The following is a 19,707-nucleotide window of genomic DNA, read 5'->3' as shown; positions in this document are numbered from 1 at the left end:
ACATAATGCCGAAGTAAAAAAAAAAAAAAAAAAAAATGATTTAGGTGCGCAACATTGCACGACCAAAATATTTCAACACGATTGCAATGTGATTTTATACAATAGTAGTTCAAGAAACAAGAAGTTAAAATTAAGCGACTTACATTTTAGACACAATATTGACTGTTTTTGCTCAATTTCGCTGATGAAAATAGTTCCAATCAAAGCCACAGCAGAACTGTTTTGTGTCTCCGAGCAACACAGCGGTGTTTCGTTACTGAATGAATCCACGTTTTTGAACGAATCGAGTGAGTCAGTGATTCAGTAACCCACTCATAAAGACAGTAGTCTCTTGCCTCATTTCTGAATGAATCAGCCGTTTGAACGAATCTGCTGCATCTGTTGACTAAATGACTCACTCATTCAAACAGTCATGTGCCGCCACCTACTGGTTTGGTTTCATATTTAAAACTATCATTGCATTTTCCCCAACATTTTTTATTTGTATGTTTAAAAAATATTTAAAAATTAATCTTATAAAATGAATTAATTGAAACAATGTAAGAATTCGATGTGAAAGATGACTCATTTAGTAAGGTTAGTAAAAAATGACAATTTAAGAAACCGTGGGAAATGACATCTGTTTTGTTATATACAGCAACTCCTTTTTAGTTAATTGTTATTTCTATCCCTTTTCTAGTCACAGAGCACTTTATTTCGGGAGTTGTTTAAGTGAGAGAACATCTGTAACTTTGTCCAGAGTGGGGTAATTGTAAAGTTTAATAATTTATGTAAATAATTTTTTGCATTAAAAAAGTATAGATTTTTGTTTGTATATGCTGTCAATTATAGTTTTTAGAAAGAAAATCGGAATTGGCAAAAATCGGTATCGCCAGGTCACACTTACAAAAAAATCGGAAATCGGAATCGTCGTTCAAGAAAATTGAAATCGGTGCATCTCTAAAAACAACGAATATTTTAATTGTATTAAAAATAAGAAATAGTCCAAAATAATTATTACTATTATTAAATAAATTATTTGGAAAAATTAATATTTTAATTATATTAAAAATAAGAATCTACAAAATTATAGAAAATATTAAAAGTATTTATTATTATTATTAAATACTTTTTTTGTTAATTGTATTGCAGTAGTAATATTTTTTCTTCGGTTTAATTTATTTTTAAACCAGTTTTATAAGTTATTTGCTAAAAATAACAACAACAACAATAATAATAAGTTATTATTATAGTCATATTGATATATACCTGTTTTTTTCCAAATCACGTTTTTTGTTTTTTAATTAGAAAAATTTCTGTTAAAGTTTGTTTTTTCCCAAATCATTTAGCCCTACAAATGCTCCAGTATAATATTGAATATTGAAGTAATATTGAATTACTCTCAAAGGTGCAGACCGATTGTATAATGTATACGTCCTGTAGGGATTTATATAAAATTATAACGTAAATCCAGTAAGAAGTTAGGTTTTTAGCCACTTACATATTTTCAACTCTTGTATTCTTATCTATTATAAACCTTTATGAAAATGATTTAGCCTTTTGAGAACAAGCTATTTGTTTTTAGTCATTTGTCTTGTGTCTATTTTAAAAATACAAAACCTACTTCCAGTATTCAAAAATATTTTTCTTTGTTGTCTTTTATCTGGACAACCGACCCAGCCAAGTCAACAGCAAAACTCACTGTTGTTGAGCCCTGCCGAGTTACACCGGCAAAACCAGTTTCCTTCACGAGTGAAAACCGGTTTGGTTTTTCTCTTCCAGTGGAGAAGCCCAGCGGCGCGGAGCCTCACGCCATGGCCTCGCGTCTCAGCGCCAGCAGCTCCAGCTCAGGCTCCTCCTCATCGTCCTCCTCCTCCTCCTCATCTGACACCAGTGACTCGGACTCCAGGTGAAGAGGACTCTGGGAAGGCACAGGAAGCAGGCTCTCTGGGGCGCATTCAGAGCTGCGGCCTGCCGTACAGACACCTTGTTTTCCGTGCCTCCTCAATCCAGGAACTATGTTTACTTCAGTGTAAAAAAAAAATTTATATATTAGGATTTTTTTTCTTTTATAAAGAAGGCTTTTACCAAGATGCCCATAATGGGAAAGAGTGCGTAATCATAACTACTTTTCTTAGTTGACGAAATAGCTTGTTGTTTTGTTTTGCTTCCATTTTGACAGTGTAATTGAGTTTTGAAACATTTCTTGCTGCTTTTTGCATTGCTTTAAAGATCAGGGCCAGCATTTAGATCTCTTTGAGCAACCAAAACTTGCATGAAGGTTTATAAAGGACCTTCAATGGGGAAATGAGAAAGAAAATGAAGAACTACTTTGCATTTGCATTGGCTTTAAAATGTTTAGGTTTTCACGCTGCGATGCACTGGACTGTTTTGGGATTTGTTATGTACGTATGATATTATTCTTTCCATATGGCTTCGCAATTTGCTCTCTAGTTTCATTTTGCTATTGCTTTGATCTGTAAGAAATGGATTTAATTTGACGTTTTTTACATGATCGAATCAATGTCAAAGGACACTTTTTCTCATAAATCTGTCTGATTAGGCATCTGTGAAATTGTGGTGATAATATTAATTGAAAATAACAGCCATAACGCCTCACCGGACTGGAGGAGATGGACTGGATTGGTTCATGAGCACAAGAGAAACGCTGTTAGATTGAGTGGTTTGAATTAGTTATTTAAGTTGAATGTTAACTTGAGAGATCTGGTTTGTAGACGAGACTAAAGGAATCGCATTTAAGCAATAGACTGTCATTTATTTCTTGTGTATAGAGTCCATAATACCATGCTTACCTCTTTATTCTAGAATATTCTTTTTGTGTATATAAGACACATGGCAGATCATTGTGACCTAATATTCCCTATCTGCAGTATAATTAAGAGTTTATGCGCTCCGGATTATACGTTGGTTTTTATTTGGATGGAAATACAAATACAACAAGTGAATGGTGTGAAGGGGTGTTTCAATATTTTATTTCATATTTTTGTTGGTGCAGCTCAGCAGCCTTGCAAAACAGGATATACTAGGTTGAACAATGTGGGTGTTTAAATAGTGTTTACAAGTAAACTCAAAAACTCAGTGCTTTCGGTTTAGCACAAGGACATGAAGAAGTTCTGATTGCTGGTATTTTATGAGCGCAAGGTTTCTACAGTCTCAGAAAACATTTAAATATCAGGGGATTTTTTTTTTTTTGTGGAAATTTGTGCTGTAAAATATCTCAATGGCAATTTACATAACTAATCCAACTGTCAACTATCCTACCAAATTTAATAAGAAGCACTTATAAACCAGCTGTTGTCAACAAAAGAGAAGCTTTAAGGACTTCCTGTGATTTTTAAAATTTTTTTTTCCCCCAACAATATAAAAGCTTGATAGTTTAATGTTTGAAAATGAAATTAAGATAAAATTATCATTATCCCTTTATTATTTATAATAATAAATTAATTAAAAAAAAAATATATATATATATATATATATATATAAACTACTAAAAATGACAAAAACACACAACAAAGTGACTAAAACTTTAACTAAAATTAAAATGAAAATGGAAAATATATAAAAACTGATTCAAAATATTACTAAAACCTACAATAGTATCTCAATGACACTGAAATAACATTAATCCGTTTGATTTTAGCAAATGGCTGCAATATAACAAAGAGTGAAAAATTGAAGGGGGTCTGAATACTTTCCGTACCCACTGTGTATATATATATATATATATATATATATTATTATATTTGATTATATTTCAACTCAATATATTTCCATTTACATTCCTGTCATTAGCAACTGGAACAAATCATTGAATGATATGTTGATTGATGCATCATGGAAAAGACTATGTAATAATATCATTTGATTTACTGGTTCATATTAGATCTTGGTCAGAGCATATTGTAAATGAATTGGACACCGTATGTTTATTATCGTTGGTCCTGTTGTTCAGTGCACAGTGGTTATTACAGAAAAAATACAGTGGCTTCATGCATCACAAAAGAAGCGAAACCTGATTAGCTGGTGGAATTCAGTGCTCTAGTTTCTATCAGGCATGAGGAAACATATCGTGCACAATAATGACTGGAGGAGGAAGTAAATATTACCAGTAAATGCCCAGTTCGTGGCATTCGGCTGATGGCCTTGAAATGTGGCGCTTGTTCTTTCTGTTTTGCACATTTGGCGTTTTTTGGAGTTTTTCAAGAGCTCAAGGTAATGATTTTATCTTCTTATAACTACTTTTTAAACCTGCTGGACTGAAATTTGAGTTTGTTCTTGTTGACGTTGTGTTTAGTTTTTCTAATCCTGTACGTTGATGGTTTTTCTCCCTCAGGTGTGAAGCATTTAATGCGTCAGCTGACATACTGTCATATAGAGATGATGGACGCTGGTTTTGAGCTGGAGTTTGACGGTGAGGAGCTCTGGCACGTCGATCCTAATGATTACACAGCAAAGCAGCGTTTGCCGGAGTTCGCAGGCGACTGGACCCTCGACCGCAATCTGCCTTCTCTAGCGCACTACTCCATCGGCACCTGCTTCTACAATATTCCTCCCTGTATCGCAGGAGAAAAAAATCCCCCTGAATCCATCGGTAAAATCATGATTCAATTATTCAAAGTGTATATATAATATTTTATGTTTCTTTTTAATAAAGCCCGTCAACACATGTTTAAGGCAACATTTACCTCAAAATCAAAAGAAAATGAAACCTATTTTATGGCTGTTTTGTATTATGATGATTTCTATAACATTTAAGCTCATCTTGCCCTAAAATTCTCATTACTTGTATGTATTGTATGTGTATTGCAAAAATGTATTTGAGTTAAAATTACTAACTGGAAATAAAAACTGAACTAAACCTAAAGCTGAAACATAAATAAATTAACCGTACATAGTAATATTTACAATTAATTTTTTTTTTACAAAGGCACACAACCGCATGAAAAGTAAAAAAATTGCAAAGATAAAAGCTATAAAGTATATAAATAATACTTAGAGACTTATAATACTCAAGACTTATTTTATTACCTTTTTTTTCATGATGAAGATTTTCATAACAATTAAGCACATTTTGCTCTCAATTTCTCATTACACTAATGAAAACATTTTCGTTAAAATTACTAACTGAGAGAAAAAAAAAAAAACTAATATAGAAGTAAATTAACCCTAAATAGTAATATTTCAAATAAAATAAAAATGACAAAAGGTCATAATATTAAAATAAAAAGTTAAAATAAAAGCTAATTCAAAATATTTATAAAATAATATATAAATAATATTAAAATAACACGGCTCAATTGTCATTAAAATCATTAGTTTTTATCAGTTAATTTTATTATATTTTATTACTGCAATATAAAAATATTTTAATTTATTCTTTTTTTCTTAATACATAATAGTATTTGTTGTAGTGTCTTTTTAATAAGACTCACCTTGAATTAAATCGCCATCAGAATTACTCATTACAAAACTCAATTGACTAAAACGAAATAAAAATAAATGAACCATAAATAATAAAATTAATTCATTTTAAAATAAAAAATGAAAAAAAGACAAAACAAATGTAAAAATGAAAAGGTGAAAGTATAGAAATAAGCCAATTCAAAATATTCATATAAGCTATAATATTATATAAATACTAAAATAACACTGCTCAGTTGTCATTTAAAATCGTGACGTTTTAAAAAAAAAATTCTCAATATTTTCTTAAATCTATGATTTATTATTATTCTTTTTTTTTTGGAATGGAAAAGATTAATACTTTCAGAATAAGTTGCTTCAGCCAGTCAATCAACTATAACTTCTTGTCTGCCATTGGTCGGCCAGACAAGCTATGTTTCCATCCACCTATTTTTATGCGCATTTGGGATATTGCATAAAAAACGCTGGATGGAAATGCCAAGATGTGCATAAATTCCAAAAAAGTGCATAAAAAACATATGCGCTCAACTAAGTTGGATAAATGTCTTATCCGGTAAGAAAACATGCACATAAACTACGATGGAAACACTTTTACCAAATAAATTCCTTAAGGCGCATCAAAAAAGACATGTGACTTTGCGATGGGACAGCATAAAACTGGACCAACCAATGGACCGATTGCGTTTCGTCTGCGCGCTCTGAAGCTCATAATTTATTGTATACAAAAATTATTATTATACAGTGCCTTCTCCTACTGCAGCAAATTAAATTTTTCTTCGTGATACGGTGCTTTATTCGCAAATGTTTTATGCAATATTCCAATTTTGCGCAAAAGTTTAATTTGTAACTTTGGATGGAAACATAGCTACAGATAGTCCCGCCCTGTGCTCAAACACACAAACAGTGCTTTAAGTACACGCAAATGTTTTAAGCAATGTTATTTCGTATCTCCCCTAAATCTGTCCACAGTTCCTCCATCCACACAGCTGTACACCAAGAGCGACGTGAAGCTTGGTGTTGAAAACACCCTCATCTGCTCAGTGACCGACTTCCACCCGCCGCCGGTGAACATCTCATGGACGAGGAACGGAGAGCCGGTGAGTGAGCAGGACGTCAGTGAGACGCAGTATTACTCCAACCCAGACTTCAGCTTTCGCCTGTTCTCCTACCTGAACTTCCATCCTGAGCGGGGAGACATTTACACCTGCAGCGTGCGACACAGAGGACTGGAGCGGGACATCACCAGGTTCTGGGGTGAGCACTTCTCCTTTGTAGGAATATCAGATGTTGGGTAAAGATTTCCAACCGCATGCAGTTGCTCAGTCTGAACACTGATCTTGGTGTGTGAGAATTTTCCACAGTTAGTGCCTTTTCTTAACCCAATGAAACTGACTTTTTTCTAAGGAAAGTTTGAGAATTTTTTTTTAGTATGTCTGTGCAGCGGAAGTCAAAAATCCACCATTAAGAACCAATAGCATGTTGAATAAATGTTTTGTTTTTTTCTTTTTGTTATGTTTTTTAAATACTTTACTAAATACTAAAACTTTTTATACTCATAATTAGGGGTGTAACGATACACGTATTCGTATTGAACCGTTCAGTACGAGGTTTTCGGTTCGGTGCGCATTACAAACCGAACGATTCGATTCGTTGGACTAATCCTATTACATTTGGAAAATATAATGTTCTCTGTGCCACTGCACTCAACAAGGCAGCCCAAATGACGTAACAGGACACGCACTGCCAAAGGCCCTGCGATAACCTCCCCTTGCTGGGTTGCGTCGAAAGACGATGATCTTGTATCGACTGTAGCCAGAGATATTGTCAAAAACATAAATTGTTGGCAATATTAAGATATTTGGCATTTCCAATTAATGTAGGCCTGTTACATTCTTATTTTTATTAGGCCTATTATTATTATTATTATGAAGTTACTTTTATTATTAAATTAAAATTACAATTAATTTGCGCCACGATAATTACCAAATAACTGACGTGCCGCAAGGATAACAAAAGATTAGGCTATATATTTACTCCTCAAATAACATTTAAAAAAAAAGGTATTTTAGACAATAGCCTTGTGGGCTGTGTGCAGACATGTAGTGCCGTTGCGCTCCGGGCGTCACGAGTTCGAGTCCCGGCTCATGGACCTTTCCCGATCCCGCCCCCCTCTCTCTCTCCTACTTCGCTTCCTGTCACTGCTATACTGTCCTATCAACATAAAAATGCCAAAAAAAAAAGGTATTTTAAAAGCAGGTCTATACAATGAATTATAGGCCTATGATTAAAATATTAACACTTCAGTCATCAATAAAATCAATGAAATAAAAAAGCTTTTATTTCAAGCACCGACTTTCAAAAACAACCTGTTTAACACGAAATATGTTTCTTCTCATTTTTTTCACTATGTAATATTAGAAATATTAAGGGAATAAATAAAAACAGTTAGCTATATACCGTTATCAGCATATGTTGAAGTAGATTCGTCTCTGAGAGAATATGCGGCGTCAGATGGCGAAAGCTCCATCATTCCGTTTTTACTTTTACTTTAAGACGTTCACCGGTGTAACTCTTGCGCAAAGTTTGCACATTGCTTGTGTGTGATATCCATTGGCTCGCCTTCATGGTTTAAAACAGAAATATTTCCAACATTGCGACGTAACCAATTACCCCCATACCGAACCGAGCCGTGACACCACTGTGTCGTATCGAACCATGAATTTTGTGAACCGTTACATCCCTACTCATAATAATAATAATAATACTTTCATACTTTTAATAATATAATAAATTATTACTAGTAGTAGTGTTTGTTTATTTTTTTAATTAACAGAAAATTAAGACCCAAATGAAGGTTAAAAATGCCTCCTTGCTGCCTTTTATATTTAATCAAAAATGTTACTATTTATTTATTATTAAATATTAATTATTGCTTCATCAGTATTCAGTAAAATATATAGATTTTATAGATGTGCGATAATATACAGTTTCACGTAAGACAATTTTGTGAAGCAAAGGAATACTACAATCCATGTTGTTGATTATTATTATTATTATTTGCACATTTCCGAGCAATAAAACAAAAACATGAGTCAAAAATTAATCAATAAGAACTAAAAGCATTATTATTTATTATTATTATTATTTAACTAACAGAACATTTTAAGACCCAAATGTAGTATTAAAAAGGCCCCTTCAATGCCTTTGATATTTGCATGATGCATGATATTTAATAAAATATTTTACTATTTATTTATTTATTGCTTCATCAGTAGTCAATAAAAATAAATCGAATTTTATAGGTGCACAATAATGCACAGAAATCATTTGTGAAGCAAAAGGATACTAGAATGTATGTTGTTGATCAAGACTTTTGTATTTTATTTCTACTATTAATTTTTGCTGTATATTTGAGATGTTTTGAGATGTTTGGATGGCTGTTTAATATTGGTGATGTGCTGCTGTCTGTGTCCCACAGAGGTGGAGGTGCCGGAAGACTCTCAGGAGGTTGAGACGGCGGTGCTTGTGATCGGAATTCTTGTGGGATTTTTGGGATTTGTGGTGGGAGTCATTATAATCGTAATGAGCAAGATGGAGCTGCGGGCTGTATGATCTCTCACAACATCTGCACTCAGAAACTCAGACAGCCTTCTGTTCTTCTAGCACAAACTCTGTAAATCATTTGTTTATTCTGATTTTTAAAATTAATAAATGTAACTATTTGTTTAATATTGAGTTTTTTTTTTCTTATTTGCCTCTTAATATTAATATATTATATTTTTATTTTATTTATGTATGTATCTGTTTTATTTGTTTATTTATTTATTTCTTTTTTGTTTGTTTTTGTTTGGATAGCTCCTTCAGGTGTTATATGCAAGGACAACCTTGCAATTTATTAATAGCAAAAATATTAATATTTATTAATATATTCATTTGTTTATTTTTATTTATATTATATTCTTTTATTTTGTAGCTCTTTCAGGTGTTATAAGCAAGGACAACCTCGCAAAAGCTGAGAATGGAAAGTAATATTAAGCATACAGGATTAACCTATAAATTGACCATTTTAAACATTTTCTTTATACATTTAGATTATATAGAAAATATAAAAATAAATAATTACCTGTTTATGGCATCTGTGCATCATCCAGGACATGACATAAAAAAAACATCCAACAAATAGCCTATAAACAATGTAATTGGGAAAATTATTTCAAGTTCACCCCTATTTTCACTTAAAAATATTTTTTTATATATTTCCATCTTTAAAAAAATTAGGCCTACAGAGGGAATGACCCATTTGAAGACTGGCTCTTACTCCTTTAGTGATTTCTGTAACACCTCTCATATCATCACCGATGTGCAAACAGTCTCTTTTATTGTGGTGCATCTCAGTTATGCTGATGCATATTCATCCTTCAGTTCAGATTGCCGTTATGAACTAAGCAGATCGAGGTAATTAATTCATTTACAGTTTGGGCTCTGACAGCAGCAGATAAGCAGGCATGTGGGGAAGAGCAAAGCTTAATTGCATTAATTAAATGAGGGCTGGATAATCCGCCTAGACGTGAAGTGCTGCAAAAGCTACAATTTAACAGAAGATTCGAGTGGAAAAGAGGCTCGGAAGAAATTGATGTGTATTACGCATAAAAAAAAATTACACACCGGTGGCATTAGATGGAAATACTGTAATGTGGTACTTTTGAATGATATCGGATTATTACCATCACATTCTGTATTTACATGAGAAGCTTTTTTTATTGTCTCGGGTGAAGTGCTGACATGCACGAACCACTAGATGGCACTGTGTTCCTTCAGTCAGGTTTTGCATACTTAGATTTGCATACCTGGTTTTTTACCTGATTTGGCTTGAGTAAACAAACCTAACATGTTACTCCAAAGATCCAAGGTTATACGGTCGTTTTTTCTTTTTCTTATCTAACGTTAAATCCTAAAATGTGGCCTGTTTTAAGACAGCATGATAAGTTAATGGTGCTCTCTCTGATGTTGCTCATGAAATAACGTCTATACATTATTCATCGTCCTCGTCTCTCTACATCACTGAAGTGTCATTAGCGTTTTCTGGTAATGGACCGGGCATTGATTTCATGTGCTGTGGGAGTCCCTGTGTTTGTGCTTGTAGTCTGTGTCCCAAAGAGCTTCACGGAGGTCATTTGTACACCATTTGATGATTTACTCACATGTGCTTCTGGTTAGTCTGATGTGGCACTGCGTACCTGATACCATCCGTAATGCGATATGTTTCACGTTATGGTACGTTGTGTGAATGGGTGCCGTCAGAATGAGAGTCCAAACAGCTGATAAAAACATCACAATAATCCACACCACTCCAGTCCATCAGTTAACATCTTATGAAGCAAAACGCTGCATGTTCGTAAGAAACAAATGGATCATTAAGGTGTTTTAACTTGAAACTAAAATAGTCCTCTGTTCATAATATTGCTTTCTCCAGTGAAAATGAGGTCTCATGTGAATCAGAAGAGAAATATGCACAAATCAAGCACCGCTTACAAGTCAAAACCATTTTTAAACAAATATGTCTGTGGATTTTGATGTGAGAGGACACCATGAGATGGACTTCATCACTGGAGGAATAAGCGTTATTATGGATTATGGACTTGTAAATTGTCCAGAAGCAACGGTTTAAAGTTAAAACCATTTAATGATGGATTTGTTTCTTATAAGCACACAGTGTTTTACTTCATAAGATGTAAACTGATGGACTGGAGTGGTGTGGATTATTGTGATGTTTTATCAGCTGTTTGGACTCATTCTGACGGCACCCATTCACTGCAGAGGATCCATTGGTGAGCAAGTGATGGAATGCTACATTTCTCTAAAATCAGTTCTGATCTGCATCTTGGATGGCCTGCGGGTGAGTACATTTTCAGCTGACAAGCATATGACAAGATGTTGTGTGTTTTTAAAATACAGACTAAATAATACCTTCCTGTAGAACACAAGTGTATAAATTGTGATCCAGCCTGACTTAATGTTGCTAGTTTCATTATGACTTCTATGGAGCTATAAATTGTCTGTCTACATGACATCTGTCCTGAACGCGCTGTTCACGCTTCACCCTAACATCATGCAATTACAACTTGCATGAAGAAAAAAAAAGCCTGTTTTAGGCCCATTAAGATTTTTTGCACAGCGAAAGTATTTTGGTAACAATTAAGCACATTCCATTTACCTTAATGTGTCCAGACATTTTAAGTTTGAGGAGTTGTTTGTAATGAACATTTTTCTCAAAGATGATTCTCATTAGATTCTCATTTGGAGAAATGCACCTAATTGTCATGAAATTAGTGCCTCGATGCTAAAAAAAAAACCTTAATGATCCTGAACATAAGGTTTAATTTTCTTAATGCAAAATATAATTTAGTTTTTTAAATGAAATATGACCTGTGCAATGCCTCTATTAGGAACAGTAGTTTTATCTTGAGACTTAGGCAAGCAATAAAGAAGCGGACAGATAATACAGCAAATAAAACCTCCAAAACAAATCAAATATAAATCATATTTATTATATTATACAAATTGTACAGATGACATTATCATGTTGCTTGTCCTTACAAACGATGAAAAACATTGATCAATGTTCACAATGGCACAACAGTGGCTGACAATCAAAGAAGCGACCTGCAAAAATATGGAGGCAGAAATGGCCGTCAGTAAATGGACCACAAAATGAGGTGCACGTGCTTACATGTGCGTTAGTAGCTACAACGATCCTTCCCTGCCACTGCAGGACATTAAAATCCATTATATAACTAATAAACTGGCACATTTCTTGGCATACAACACAAAAAAATTGACCTCGGACCAGGTCAACCGCTGCATGAGTCACGGGTCACCCTGTCCATACTAAGGGGAGGAGGGTAAATATTACTCAGCATCATTTCACTGATCCTGCCTCACTTTCTTCCACAACCTTTTTCCCTAACAGCTCGTTTGACGTGGCCTCGCCAACCCACGGACTGATCCGACTGACCCTGCGGACCCAGACCGGACTTACCGTCCATAAACTTGCTGATGTCATGCCTGCTATTGTGTGCATTTGAATCTACACGGTGGACAGTGGGCGGTAAAGATCACACATGCTGCTTTCACACACTAACCATTCATCACTGCCAGCTAGTTAAACCACATAAAGTGTGTCTACATAGAAATAATAATTTAACCTTCAAAGTCTTTAAGAAATATGTAGCTGATGTGTGTATTTGTTTAACAGGGTTTGAGTTAGGAACAAAGGCTGTGTTTGAAAAAGCATACTATTATGCTAATATTTTTACATAATTTTCTGAATGCACGTGCATATACATGGATATGTATGCTACACTACTGTTCAAAAGTTTGAAGATTCTTAAAATGCTTTTAAAAGATGTCTATTACGTCTACACCAAGGCTGCATTTATTTGATTAAAAATACAGTAATATTGTGACATATTTTTACTATTTAAAATAAGTGTTTTCTGTTTGAAAGTATTTTAAAATGTAATTGATTCCTGTGACGCAAAGCTGCATTTTCAGCATGATTTTTGTGACATCTTTCAGTGTCACATGATCCTTCAGAAATCATTCTAATATGCTGACTTGCTGCTCAAAGAACATTTCTCGTTATAATCAATGATAAAAAACAGTTGTGCTGCATCATATTTTTATGGAAACCACGATAGATGAATTGAATTGATAGAATTGAAAAGAAAGTTCAAGAGAACAGCATTTATAATTATAAAATAGAAATATTTTGTAACATCTTCTACTGTCACATTTGATCATTTAATGCGTCCTTACTGAATAAAAGTATTAATATCTTCCTACTGGCCATGAACTTTTGAAAAGCAGTGTACATAATGCATACCCCACCATGCAATGCACTTAACTTGATGCCACAAATGTATATTTTCAATGATTAATATTAATAGATGTTACCATATACTGCTGTTGTCAGTTATTTGTGCTCTTATAAAAGCAGTAAGTCACTCAAGGCCATGTGTAACTGTGATTTACCTCAGTTTAAGTCAGTTTTCTCAGTGAAACAGCTTTATTTTATGCTGATTCACATTCTATTAAAACAGTAGATGGCATACAGCATATACTGTGCAGTATGCAGTACACTAGTATTCTGTTCCGAACACAGTCGCAGAACTCAATCTAGATAAGCCAAGCTTATCAGAGCAGATGCTGACAGTAGAGCAATATGCATACTAGCACATACTGTAACATAATTGCTATCTGTCAGTGATAAGCAGGCCCACACACAATCAGCGCCCACAGATGTCCGCAGGAATCGGTACGCCTGTCATTCACAAACTTCTACACATTGTCTGTTGCTTTATTAAGTGCTTTGGCTAATTTGAATGTTTTTTAGAACGCTCCGCTATTGTTTAACACAATCCACAGATTTTACCACCTCAAAAAGCCTCAGATTCCACCTGTGATACACAACAAGCAATGCTTGAAAAATACATCTGCATGTAAGCTGAGATGGAACATGTTAAACTGAAAATAGGATGACCAGAATGTCTTTTTGACTCTAGTTGAATCGTCAGAGCAGCTCTGTCTTTCCCCTGTATTAAAACAATAAACAAGGCTTTTCCCCTCCAGCTACAGTCTAACAACAGCACTGTGACAAAAGCACAACGTGTCAGAAACCGCTCAGAAAAAGAACGAGAACCGCCGTCGTGTAAGAGGGAAGTGCAAAATGAATTTCTTTCAAGCGTACGCGGACAGATTGAAAACAGCATCTTTTATTAGGGAGTTGGGAGGCTGACGTCCTTTCTGATGAGGCCAAGAGACGTTTGTCCCAGCAGGAGGGGGGAACGGAAAAGCCATTATGATTTTAAACGTGACCCCTCTGGCCATTAGAGCTAATGCAGAACCGCACACACGCCGTCCCTCAAGACCACATGCTGGAAAACCCTGACATTGCGAACCCAGATTATAAATGCGGCCAGACGCCAACACAACAATGCTGACTTAATGGAAATAAAGATGTTGCTCAGGTGAGGTTTACAGTGGGCACAAAATTCAGCATGAAATCAAAATGACCAGTTTGTTTTTTTAAGGTGCAGTACTGAAATTTTGCGTGTAAAAAGGGGTCCATTCATTGTAAGTAGCGTAGAGATGAGTATGAATTATTGCTTACACAGAAGCCACTTTAACTTTTGAGCAACCAACTTGATCATGTGTGGGAAACTTTTTCACTCTTATGCGAAAGTCGATCATGCGGATTCCTGAATTTCACTTGCAAATTTTCGTTAATGTTAACGTTGACCACACCTTAATGCGCATTTCTTGATGTGCATGATGGATTCGTCCCACTAACATTTGACGACCAGAAAGTGGTTTTGAATTATTATTTTGTCATTTCAAACATCTTTCTGTGAAATATTTTGCTTGTAAAGTTTGCTTGCGTTAACAAACTTAAAGTTAACAAAAAGTTATCGTTCCCATTAAGTTATGAATATTTTTTTTTCTTGGAATGTTTACTGAATGTTCCAAACATCCAGTTTTTTTTTTTATGTGAATGTTAAGGGAACATTTTAGCATTTTACATCTTTCTGTGAAATATTTTGCTTGTAAAGTTTGCTTGCGTTAACAAACTTAAAGTTAACAAAAAGTTATCGTTTCCATTAAGTTATGAATATTTTTTTTTCTTGGAATGTTTCCTGAATGTTCCAAACATCCAGTTTTTTTTTTTTTTATGTGAATGTTAAGGGAACATTTTAGCATTTTACAAACATTACGGGAATGTTACTTTTGAATGTTCTCTGAACATTCTGAAACAAGTAGTAGCATTTAAAAACGTTAGATTAACGTCCAACTAAAATGTTTTCTGAAAAGAGATCCATAAACAATGTATAATGTTTTTGCGCTAACATTTTGAGAACATAACATCACCAGATAACTTGGAACGAACGTTCCCTTTAAGTCGGTCACTCTCGACGTCACGTCGGTGACTGACGAATTGGGTCTCTCTAAGCGAGATCCCAATTCGTCAGTCACAGACGTGACGTCTCCGTTCCCTCCTTCAGGAAACGAGGGTTACATACGTAACCGAGACATTCTATTAACGTTACTGGAATAATGTCAGTTCATATAGTTACGTGAACCTTGCCAGAATGTTTTGTTTAATATAAATGTCACTTAGTTTGATATTTTAACTAATGCAATGACATTTTAGACATTTTACGTGTCAAGTGCGTTCACCTTCGCTGTTGTTGACTAATTTTCCCTGGCGAAATCCAGTCATTCCAACAGGATTCTATGCGATCAGGAATTTCGTGTGAGGGCGAAAGATAATCCCCATGCAGATTTCAACGGGTTCAAGCTCAAAGATTTTTCGCCTCGACCAAGCTGCTTGGTTTGAAAGTGACTTCTGTGTGAGCTGGGTTTCATTGGCCGATATGCTATACTGACCGAAATTTCACTAATGTGAACACACCTTTAAGTGTCTAAATGCTTTTTGGCCTATTCTGATATAAAAACACGATGTGTTACCCAGTTGTTGTTTATCGGAAAAGTAATACGTCAAATAATACTTTAATATTAATTTCTATGAAAAGCCTAAACCACGAGTCAGACAGGATAATATTTTCTATCTGAAATCATAGTCTTGTGATTCTGCTGGATTAAGGGCTCTGATTTCTAAAATACAAGACATTCGCTTCATAAAAGCCAAAGAACCACGTGAACACCTAACCGCATTATCCCGTCGACCGTCCTCATTTTCTTTTGTTCACTTTAAATCTGAAACATCCCAGAAGATCAGGGTAATAATATCATTGTCATGAAATAACCCCTCTATCCCATCACAACATTGTTACGGATTATGCACGTATCTGTTTATTTTCTTATGCAAATTGAAAATCGACGGCAGTCTGTATAATAACACCATGAAGTTTCACTTTCATATTACGTCCTCCTCAGAAAATGCAATTTTCATAATAAAAACTGTCAGTATCTTTATGAATTCTGTGCAATGAAATATTTGTAAAAAAAAATATTTTTACCATTTCTGTCTTTTTTCATTTCGGTCTGTGCAGTAGGCACATATGTGCACATCAGTGGCATGTTTTTCCAAGTTTATTTCTGTAATTTGATGCATTTTTAATTGGGTTGATTTTGATTTCATGTTATTACTCATGAAACTAATTACTCATTAGTTACAAATCAAATTGCTGACAGTTTTAAAGCATGGCCATCAGATGAATCAGGGGGCAGAATGAACATCTTGAGGTGAACATTAGCCAGTGTCTGGGAGTTCATGTGCATATAAACACACCTTCTGTTGTGCTCTGCCGTTTTTAACACAAGAGAAAGGTCCTGTGTGAACAGCCCCTTAGTCGTCTGCTAATTAAAACAGGGAAAGGATCTGTTCATGAGCGTGTCTCATCTTTCTGGTGTTGACTTTCTCAAACAAAATCACTTGTGATGCTTTATTGCCTCTGAGAGCAATGTTGAAAATGTTTGTATTAGAGCTAGAGCAGATTGTCTCCATGTAAAAGTAAACTGAAGCCCAAACAGACACTTATTATGCCACCTTCCTCTTTTAAAAGCAATAATACACCCTGTAAATGATAATTCTGGCATCATTTAATCACCTTTTTTTTTTGCACAAAGCATTCAATGGATAATTTGTTAATTAAGCTTGTGGCTAAACTAACAATACAATATTCTAATGAGCATAAAAATATTCTACGCCCATATTCGGTAAATAATATATTTCTAATTAAATGGACTACTTTTCTGATGCTTTTATGGAGCTCAAAAGTATAGAAGCCCATTTCTGCAGTTGAAGAAAAAAATGCTTTGGTAAATCATAATTATGACATAATTGTCATCATTGTGACAAAAATAATATAAAAATTATGGGTTGAAATTGACAGGCATAATTATGAGATAAAAAGTCAAACTTATGACACAAGTCAATTATGAGATTAATAGTAAAAATTATGATATACTAAATAATAATAGATAAATTATGACATAAAAAGTCAAAATTATGGGATAAAATTATATGAATTACATTTTCCACTCCATAAGAAAATAATAATTATGCATGGTATGAAATACCATCATACTTATGAGATGAAAAAAGTTAAATTATGACTTATTTATAATGGTGTTTTATGTCATAATTATGACGTTTTATCTCATAATGTCAGAAAAATAGCTTTTTTAATGTGTTGACTTTTATGGAACGTTCTACTATTTATCTCTTAGTGTGTCAAAATATTGACTTTTTATGAGTTTTACTTTTCAGTGTTGACATTTTGTCAATGTCAGCCTTTAGACTTATGGTGTCATATTTTTGGCTTTTTATCCGAGAATTATGAATTTTTACTAATGCATTATTGTTGTTTTTCTTATGTGGTAGAAATTGGCTTCCATACAAACAGCCTGAGTCTTCATTAAAGTATTCTATTTTTCTCATGAAGTCATACATATTTGAAACAGCATGAGGGTGAGTAAATGATGACAGAATTTTCATTTCTGTGTGAGTTATTCCTTTAAACCAGTGGTGGATCCGCTCTGAATGCTAACAACCAAACCAACAAAAAGTCGCCCCTACTGCACAACAAACTTAATAGTAATATCCCAGTATGTTTCTCTGCCAGGTGCGAATCTTCTCTTAAATTTCGAGAATCTGACTCTTTTGTTTGGACGGTGACATGAAATATTCATATAAACGTAAACAAAAACATACACAAACATATGCACCTAACATCACAATAGATTGCTTCTCGCAACAGTAACCTTCTCCTCGGAGCGCGTCTGAGATGCCGTCTTTGAGTCTGTCTCGGCCCTCTGGGCTCATTGAGTAAATATTAATGTGGTTTTCCCATCCAGTGCATTTACCGATAACAATCTCTTCCCATCTCTCCTCCCTCTTCCTGGATACCGGAGTCCTTTCGGCTCATTGATGGGGAAGGGATGTTATCGCCCGCTCACCAGCGGTGAGTTAAATGTTCAGCATTGGTTACAAGAGGTGGAAATGTCAGGTGAGGTGTTTGCGCGACAGTGTACCTGTCTTAAACCATAAGCTACGCGACATCAGCCAGTAGTTTTGGCTTGAGTATCTAAAGATCAATAAAACAACTCTTGCTTTCTTGTTTTGTATATTGAACTTGTTTTAAGGATGTTTAGATACTGGAAAACAAGACAAAATATCGATTAGCTAAGTGATTTTTTTTTTGCAGGGTAGCATTTAGAACATTCAGAGGTCCACTTCCATTGGCTCGGTGGGTGTGAGCGCGTCCTCAATCCTGATTGGCTGACCTGTCTTCCTGTTTGTCCACCTCCTTGTCCTGTCGTCCTGTTTCTTGTGCTGTAGGTGAGGCCTTGTCTTGACACGACCCCATTTCAGCTTCTGTTTTCACGCCACACTCTTCCTCTTTAACGTCAACCTCATCTTTAGCATTTCCGTCTGTCTTGCTATTTCCGCCCACCGCCTCTTGTTTTTCCCTGCCTGCTCCTACCGTCCCTTCCTCTGTCTCGTTCCCTTCCTCTCTGTCCTCTTTCTGTTCACTCTGCACTTCAGCATCAGTCTCATTATTCTGGTTTTCCTCCCGTCGTTCATTCACACTTGTGTCGGCACTCTTCTCGGCTCCATCACAGGGCTTTTGATCACTTATCTCTTTCTCTACAGTGGGTGTGGAGTCTTTCTTCTTCTTGTTCTTTGGTGCGTCTTTGACTGAGTTCTTGTTGGACTTGTTCCGTGCTTTAAAGATGACTTTCTGAAACAGAAAATGGGAGTCTTAGTACCTTTTTTATGGATAGGCAATGAGATGCAGATAAATATTTAATAAATTGCCTTTTTTAAAGAGGTGGTTCACTGTTTTTTTTCTAGGATTGATTGTGTTTATGGGGTGCAGTCTATAACGTGTTAATGCTTCGTTTTTTTAAAAAACGCATTATTTTTCACATAATTTACCTTTATTCCACACCGCTCTGTCCCTTCTCTGAAAAATGCACTGATCATTTCCTTCTTTTATGAAGCCCCTCCCTCAGAAATAGCTAGCCCAGTGTGTTGTGATTGGCTCAACCGTCTCTAGTGCGCGTCTAAATGTGGAACAGTTAATTGTTATAGCTGAGCTGAATGAGAGAGAGAGATGCAGTGTGTGCAGAGCAGGGCGACGCGAAGAACAGTATTAAGAACCGCTGCTTTAGAACATTGATTTTGAAACTTGTGAATCCATTAGAATTGTTAGAAGACAGAATCGCGATTCATATATGAATAGATTCTTACGTGCAGCC

The 19,707-nt window shown here is 34.9% G+C and overlaps 3 protein-coding genes across 8 annotated transcripts in view; 2 read left to right on the top strand and 1 right to left on the bottom strand.

Annotated features, from left to right (window-relative positions):
- Positions 1-2,944, top strand: part of LOC107688211 (bromodomain-containing protein 2-like) — a 16,161-nt gene extending 13,217 nt beyond the window's left edge. For all 4 annotated transcript variants that reach the window (XM_016485826.1, XM_016485824.1, XM_016485825.1 and 1 more), the window contains one exon: positions 1,762-2,944. In XM_016485826.1, the coding sequence (XP_016341312.1) occupies positions 1,762-1,892 (131 nt within the window). In that variant the 3' untranslated portion in view covers positions 1,893-2,944. The remainder of the gene's footprint in view (positions 1-1,761) is intronic.
- A 959-nt stretch (positions 2,945-3,903) lies between these two features.
- Positions 3,904-9,078, top strand: LOC107688278 (H-2 class II histocompatibility antigen, A-U alpha chain-like). Its single transcript, XM_016485898.1, has 4 exons — positions 3,904-4,212; positions 4,334-4,591; positions 6,391-6,675; positions 8,900-9,078. Exons 1-4 carry the CDS (start codon positions 4,113-4,115, stop codon positions 9,031-9,033), a joined length of 777 nt encoding a protein of 258 aa, XP_016341384.1. The 5' UTR covers positions 3,904-4,112; the 3' UTR covers positions 9,034-9,078.
- Positions 9,079-17,607: 8,529 nt separating this feature from the next.
- LOC107688209 (raftlin-like) overlaps positions 17,608-19,707 on the bottom strand; it is a 94,240-nt gene continuing 92,140 nt past the window's right edge. For all 3 annotated transcript variants that reach the window (XM_016485819.1, XM_016485821.1, XM_016485820.1), the window contains exon 10: positions 17,608-19,187. In XM_016485819.1, coding sequence (XP_016341305.1) covers positions 18,711-19,187 — 477 coding nt within the window. In that variant the 3' untranslated portion in view covers positions 17,608-18,710. The remainder of the gene's footprint in view (positions 19,188-19,707) is intronic.

Source organism: Sinocyclocheilus anshuiensis, unplaced genomic scaffold (assembly GCF_001515605.1).
Source record: "Sinocyclocheilus anshuiensis isolate Anshui unplaced genomic scaffold, SAMN03320099.WGS_v1.1 scaffold1162, whole genome shotgun sequence".
Classification (NCBI taxonomy): Eukaryota; Metazoa; Chordata; class Actinopteri; order Cypriniformes; family Cyprinidae; genus Sinocyclocheilus; species Sinocyclocheilus anshuiensis.
The sequence above is the reverse complement of the archived record's forward strand: the minus strand, read 5'-3'. Positions and strand labels throughout refer to the sequence as shown.